The sequence below is a fragment of the Loxodonta africana genome, chromosome X, assembly GCF_030014295.1.
Source record: "Loxodonta africana isolate mLoxAfr1 chromosome X, mLoxAfr1.hap2, whole genome shotgun sequence".
Classification (NCBI taxonomy): Eukaryota; Metazoa; Chordata; class Mammalia; order Proboscidea; family Elephantidae; genus Loxodonta; species Loxodonta africana.
This window is the reverse complement of record NC_087369.1, coordinates 33,449,276-33,456,843: the sequence shown is the minus strand read 5'-3', so window position 1 is coordinate 33,456,843 and position 7,568 is coordinate 33,449,276. Positions and strand designations below refer to the sequence as shown.

Sequence of the window (7,568 nt, the reverse complement as noted above, 5' to 3'; positions counted from 1 at the left end):
CTGCCCGCTGACTTGGGTCCCCTGAGCTACATCCAGACAGGGCTGTTCTGGAGCTGCAAGGACTGATAGCCAGGGCGGAACTCTATGGGACTCCACTGTTCTGGCTGGGTCGTTCCATCAACCTCAGTCAGGACCATCACCTTGCTGTCTATCAGAGACTGAGACTCCCGCATCTATGGACTTGAGGTGTCCTTCTAAGGCAAGGCTCTCAAGTCCCTGAGAACTCTCAGAGATAAGTGAATGGATGCTCAGCCTGACTGTCCTGCCTGGGGCTTTCTAGGTCAGAGCACATGATATGAATTGAATTATGTCCCTCCCAAATTCTGTGTATCAATTTGACTGGGCCATGATTCCCATTATTGTGTGGTTGCCCTCCATTTTGTGATTGTGATTTTATGTTAAGGAGGATTTGGGTGGGATTGTAACACCCTTACCCAGGTCACAGCCCTGATCCAATGTAGAGGGAGTTTCCCTGCGTTGTGGCCTACGCCACCTTTTACTTCTCAAGGGATAAAATGGAAGGGGAAGCAAACAGAGATGGGAGACCTCATAGCACCAAGAAAGCAGTGCTGGGAGCAGAGTGTGTCCTTTGGACCTGGGGTTCCTGCACGGAGAAGCTCCTAGTCCTGAGGAAGGTTGATGAGAAGGGTGACAGAGAAGGAAAGCCTTCCCCTGGCCTGACACCCTGAATATGGACTTTTAGCCTACTTTACTGTGAAGAAATGAATTTCTCTTTGTTGAAGGCATCCACTTGTGGTATTTCTGTTACAGCAACACTAGATGACTAAGTTGGAGCAGGTGTCAGTCAGTCTCTGGGTGACTCCTAAACTCTAGTGTGTTGGTTTCCCCAGTCTTCCTACACGGGGGTCTCTATTTTGGCTCCTGAATCTTGGATTAAAAACCTGAGCAGTTTTTAATCAAAGAATGGGTGCCTGTCCCAGGAGTCATGTGAGATGAGGAAGCTGCCGCATAAGGCAGGAGGCCCCGGACAGGTGGTCTATGCTGTCAGAGAAAAAAAAATCTCAGCTATCCCTTCTTTTCATCAGCCACACGTAGGGTGTCATGTGATTTGTGTTCTAATAGATGTATTTTCTCCAGGCAGGGGCTCCCCAGGATGGTTTTGTGAGCCCCTCATCTTCTCAGGTCATCTGGCGTTGCATGTACAGATGTCGCCAGATATTATCTTTCTTTTCCTTATTACTGTTGTTCTTGTTAGGGGCTGTCCAGTCGGTTTCTACTCACAGTGACCCCTGTGACAGAGCAGAACTGCCCCACGGGCTGTAACCTGTATGAGGGCAGATCACCAGGTCCTTGTCCTGTGGAGCCGCTGGATGGGTTTGAACTGCCAGCCTTTTGGTTAGCGGCTGAGTGCTTAACCACTGCTCCACCCGGGCTTTCTCCTTATTGTTACCTCTCATTTACTCTTACAACTCCGCCTGTGTAGTCCAAGCCAGTGCTTTGGGCACAAAGGTATTGTTTTTCTTGCCTGAGATACATTTTGGAGCAGTGAGAAGAAAAGTGAATTTAGAGACACCAAGTCAGTCTTTGTCTTGGAGGAGTGGAACAGTGTGGGCTCCAGACAAATTCCAACCAGCGGTCTAGTCCAGCCTGGTCGTGTACTAGAGGTGTGGACTCGCCCACATTACCAAACTCTCAGCGCCCCACTTTCCTCGTCTGTGAAGTGGGTTTGATAAGCCCTGTCTCCTAGGGCCGGTGCATTCTGTGAAATGCATGTGAAGCACCTGGCAAAGTTCCTGGCAAATACTGGGTCTTTAAATAATATCAGCTATTACTTTATTCTGACACCACACAGTACCACCCTACTCTCTGAAAATGTTTTGTTTTGATTTCTCCAGGAGAAGTTGGAGAATATACAGTGTTCTAGGAAAAAAAAAAAAAAAAAACAGAAATTAGGAAAAATAATTGCTTAGAAACAAAAACTAAATTATATTTTATATTCAGTTCTTGCCGTTGAGTTGATTTTGGCTGAGTGCGACTCCATGTGTTAGAGAGTAGAGCCGCCCCCATAGGCTCTTCTTGGTGGGAGTCTTTACACAGACATATTGCCTGGCCTTTCTTCTGAGGTGCCGCTGGGTGGGTTCGCACTTCCAACCTTGAGGTTAGTAGTCAAGGGCAAACCTTTTTGTCACCCATTATGTAGTGTCTAACTTATCTAGTGCTGCTCTAAGAGAAATGGCACTGGTGGGTGGCTTTAACACACAAATTCATTTTCTGGCGCGCGGGGGGCGGGGCTATCCTAATATGCAAATTGACCCTCTGTTTCGAACTCCTCTGCCGGCCTGGGAATGGCTTGACTCCTTGACGTGGGGGCGGAGCGAGGCGGGGGGCTAGTCGCTGTGCGGGTTCGAATCCCGTCCCCTAGCTCTGAGAACTCACTTGTGGGGGCAGAATGTCACCTCCTAATCGGTAGCTTGACGTGCAAGACAATAATAATAAGATCTGCACCATTTTCTGAAGCCCTCACCAAGCCCTGTATTAGATGAGTATCTGGCTCATTACACTGAACCCTCTGCTTAAGGCTAGGAGGTGAAATTCCTACAATTCTCATTTTACCTAGGAGTCAAAGTCTCCGAAAGATTAAAACCAAGGTCGCTCAGCTGGGAAGAACCCAGGATGCTAAGCCTGGGTCATCATTTCCAGAGTTTCTCAGTTGCTTAAATGATGGGGTTTTGATCTTAAAATGCAGATTTCAGGGCCCTGCCCAGATTTAAGGAACCAGAATCCTGTGGGGAATTGGACCCTGGAATCCACATTTTTGGCAAGCTGCCCCGGTGATGTTGGTAAAAGTTTCTTATGTCCGAAAAGCATCAGAGAGGTTGTGGAGGGGAGGGTTTTTTATATATGGGAACAGAGGCTGTATTTGTTCCTTGAGGCTGCCATAAGAAATTACGACCAACTGGGTGGCTTAAGGAGCCTGGTGGTGCAGTGATTAAGACCTCAGCTTCTAATCAAAAAGGTCGGCGGTTCAAACCCACCACGCACTCTTTGGAAACTATATGGGGCAGTTCTACTCTGTCCTATAGGGTGGCTATGAGTCAGAATCGACTGTATGGCAACAGGTTTTATTTATTTTCTCACAGTTTAGGAGGCTAGAAATCTGATTCGAGGGCACCTGCTCTAGGGGAAGGTTTTTTCTCTCTGTTGGCTCTGGGGGAAGGTTCTTGTCTTTGTTCAGCTTCTGTTTCTTGGTTCCTTGGAGATCTCAGGTGGCGTGGTACCAATCTTCCCCTATCTGTGCTTCCTTGGTTCACTGCTTGCTCAATCTGCTCTTTTATATCTCCATAGAGATTGAGCTAATAAAACCCCGCCAAAAAATAAAATAAAAGCCCCACAAAAACACTAAACGCACTGGCATTAATTTGATTCCCTCCCTATAGGACGAAGCAGAAATGCCCCATAGGATTTCCAAGCTGTAATCTCTATGGAGGAAGAGGGCCACACCTCTTTGCAGTGGAGCCACTGGTGGGTTGACTTAAGACAGGCCCTATACTAAGGCTGTAACATTAACATAACAAAGAAATCCAGGGCCCAGAATGGATTATATCCACAGGAATAGGGTTAGGAATTACAACAACTATTTGGGGAGGGGGGAATTCAATCCATATTAGGCAGTAGGATATTTAAAGTGCCTTTGGAGCAGGCTGCCTCAGTTTAATGCAACACAAAACTCCTAGAATTATTGTTAAGGACCAACTCACCCTTCCAGCTGCACTTCCAGCTAAGTCACCCCAATTTTTATTCACATCACCACTGCCAAGAGTCTAGTCTTCACCTGGGAATTGCCAAATGACACTCAAGGTATCCTAATTCTAAAGTGCTTTCAATGGCATGGGCTCTGGCTCCCCCAGCTCAGCACAAGAGGCTTCTAACAGTGGCTTCCTGACACGAAGGAGTAGCTCCCTATTTTTCAGGAACTCCGTGGACACACTGTGCGACCCATACCCAGTCAGTGCATGTGTTAAAGTGCACGGGGACAAGAACACAGGGCACCTACCAGTCCTGACCCAGGAGGGAATTCCTCTCTGCTTTGTCCAAAATCTCAGAGTAACTGGGAAGAGCTGGTTTCCATTCCAGGCTCTGCCTCTTCATGCTGGGGCATCATGGGAGTGTCTGGCCCTGCTCACCCCCCACCACACCCTCATCTGGACTCCCCCCACCTCACCCAACCCACTTTACCCATCCCCTACCCTTGTCCACCCCATGCAGCCTAACGTGAAAATATACTCCCCACCACTATCCCCCACCCCCACCATGAGAGATCAAAGTGTCCCAAGGCCCAAAACTGACCTCCCTCAGGGCATTTATACCAGAGGGATCCCTGAAGCGCACACTCCTTTTGTACTAGTCCTTAGGTCTTGGAGAGTGTCTCTACCTCCTCATTTCATAGCTGCTCTTAGAATTTAAAATCTATGCACAGCGCCTGCGATGTCTTTGTGTAAAGGTCCCCAGTACTAGTGTGAAGCCTTTCAAAGAGCCAAACCGAAAAACCAAACCCAGGCTGTCGAGTCAATTTCGATTCACAGGGACCCTATAGGACAGAGTAAAACTGCCCAATAGAGTTTCCTTGGAGCACCTGGCGGATTCGAAGTGCCAACCCTTTGGTTAGCAGGTGTAGCACTTAACCACTATGCCACCAGGGTTTCCAAAGAGCAGATGCTCAGTTATTCTTTGGGGAACAAAACAACCAGTGAACAAGAGGTGGAAATCATCACGATTTATTTTCTCCCATATCTTTGAAAAAGCTAAACGAATCCAGGCACATGTATATTTTACTTTTACCAAAAGGAATAAGGGAAATCTGGAGTGGGCCAACTTTTACATATTTCTACCTCTACCTTGTAAACCCAACTGTTCTTTGCAGACTATTCTGATGCCTAGGTTATCCCTATTCTGATGCCATGTTAACTGGCTCTGGATCACGAAAAAAGATTCAAGGATTTTCAATTTGTTTTAAACAATACAAAACTCTCACTCCTAAATCAAGCAACAAAACAGCAATAAATGCATGAGGATGAATTTAGATTCTGAATCTTAATAAACCTTCAATTAAAAAGAACATTTGAAAAATGCAAAAAAACGAGTTAAATATATAAGTCACTCCAATATAACAGGAACAAAAGAAGACATACATGTGCTCCCTCCAGCCCCCCTTGCCTCCACTAATTAGAAGGTTAACAGCCATTTTCAACAACAAAGTGAAGAATCTCCATCAGACTTCATTAGAGGTGGGAGGACATGCTGGACTTCACCCTGAAAGGGGCCCTTGCCCTGGCATTAGGACTGGCCCTGGCGCATTCTCTGTCTGCGGCCCTCTTTTCTTCAATCTCCAAATTTCTTCATACACGGCTTGGAAGGCACCGGGGTCTGTAGCACTGATCTTGGCCAAAAACTCCAGGACTTTTTTCTTGTTGCCTTCAGTGTGGGCTCTGGGACCCCACAGGAATTCGTAGCGTGGAGGATCACTGTTGGGCACCTGCCGGTACTCCAGGTACTCTTCCTGCACCAAATCTTTGGTGATGAGCTTCCTGGGCTCCCCAAACATGAAGTGCCACTTCCCATCGTAGATCCCCAGCACATTCAGGAATGCCCACATCTCCTCCTCGGTGGCCCGGTCACCATTCCTGTAGATCATGCCCAGGAGAGGCATCAGGAGCCCATTCTTGGGAAACCCCCTGCTACCAATAAAATTCTCTTCCTTGCTGATCTCCAATTGGCTGACAAGGGCATAGGATTCACCTTTGGAGTCGACTTCCTTCAGCTCAAGCCCAAAGACCACCTCCAGGTGCACAGAGGCTCTCCTCAGGATGTCAGGGAAGTGCTCCTTGTGCCTTTTGTTGATGATCTTCATCATTTCTGCCTTCGTAATGGGCTCTTTCATTTTATACTTGTACAGCAGGAACTGCAACAACATGCTCACCCTCCGGGTTACGGGGTCTCTTTGAGACCTCTCAGTGGGGGCTGGGGCCGCAGAGGAACTTGGACCTCCCTCATCTTGGCCCTCGGCCCCTCCAGCAGCTCTTGTGCCCGAAGCACCAGCAGCACCAGTGGTGATGGGCGGGACGCTCTGAGGCCCCTGGGGAATGCCAGCAGCAGGGGAGCTCGGGGGAGACCCCCCAAAAGGAGGAGAGGAAGAGGACGGGGACCCTTCCTGCTCTGCTGCAATTGCCTGAGCACCGTCGACACTGTGGGCGTCGCCTTGGGTCTGGCGACGTTTCTCACGGGCACGGAGCTTACTCTTGTTACCACGAGGCATGACGACTCTGGTCAAGGTTAGCAGGGAGGAGTGTAAGGAGGGCAGGTGATGTGGGCCCACTGGAGGAGGGAGGCCGAGAGCTTGGGAACCCCTGCAGCAGAGAGATGCCTCCTTGGTTTTAACAAATCACGCCTTTGCAGGATACTTGGAGGGCACTGTTCCAGGACCCCACAAGGCCCCTAGTGTCCTGCTCAGGACCCTGTAGAGGAAATTAGAGGAAGGATTGGGTTGTAGATTGCCAGCCATACTTGGGGCTTACGGGAGTGACAGCAGGGCCTGGCACTAAGGACTCTGTACTGGGTTATTTGGGGTTCACTCTTAGGGCCATCATTTCACCTGCTGGCTGGGCCAGGGCACATCCCCTATGCTACTCTACCATGACATCTCACATCCCTCTGGGATTCACAAGCAGGAACTAAAGGAGCAGCTCAGCCACCACTCCTGGCAGGTTGTCTCACTGATGACAGCGCAGTGGAGCCCGTTCTGTCTGTGGCTCCTTGGAGGCCTCAGTCCTCCACCAGGTTCTCACCATGGCTGCCCCCTTTCACCAGGTCCCTCACCTCCGTGGGATGCCCTGGGAGTTAGTGAGTGCAACTCACTACGTCACCATACCCAGGTCCTCCAGGTCCAAAAGCAAGGCTGGGGCTCTATGTTTCCCCCTCATTTGTGGGAGAAGTCTCCTCACCATAACTATGTATCCTGACCTTGACTCCTACTAGGGACCAAGTCTCCTGCCTCTGCTGAATAAGCGGCTCCATTAGTCCAAGGACTTCATGTCCCTGAGACCATGTGTTCCCTAGGAACAAACCAGGGGCCACCTCAGCCCGACACCTCTGACCGTGGCTCCCCTGGGCCAACAGCAGTGGGAGGCTTTGCTGCATCCTACTCTCTTCTTGGAGGACGGGAGAAAAGACCCAGTGCCGTCGAGTCAATTCAATTCATAGAGACTCTATAGGACAGAGTAGAACTGCCCCATAGAGTTTCCAAGGAGCGCCTGCCGGATTCAAACTGCAAACCCTTTGGTTAGTAGCCGTAGCACTTAACCACTACGCCATCAGGGGAGGAGAGAAGAGGGGTTAATTCCCTAGTGCCTTCTAAAGGATTTTTACCTTGACTCCCACCAGTTTCTGGGGTTCCTCTATCTCCTGAATTGGGGCTTAAACAAAGTCGCATATCTCCCTCAGACACTCCAGGCAGGATTCTAGAGTCCCCGTAACTTGCCAGATTTGGCTTCCAGGGCTAATGGCCTTAGCAGAGCCCACTGTAATCCTCCCCATTTTGGGTTGAGTGGTCC

At 49.3% G+C, this 7,568-nt stretch overlaps 1 protein-coding gene across 1 annotated transcript; it reads right to left on the bottom strand.

The window, feature by feature from the left end:
• Positions 1-5,240: 5,240 nt before the first annotated feature.
• On the bottom strand, positions 5,241-6,377 carry LOC100669029 (melanoma-associated antigen B2-like). The gene is given in 2 exon segments (XM_010595801.3): positions 5,241-5,344; positions 5,347-6,377. Coding segments are annotated over 2 exon segments (1,032 nt in total). The 5' UTR covers positions 6,275-6,377.
• Between the last annotated feature and the right edge of the window lie 1,191 nt (positions 6,378-7,568).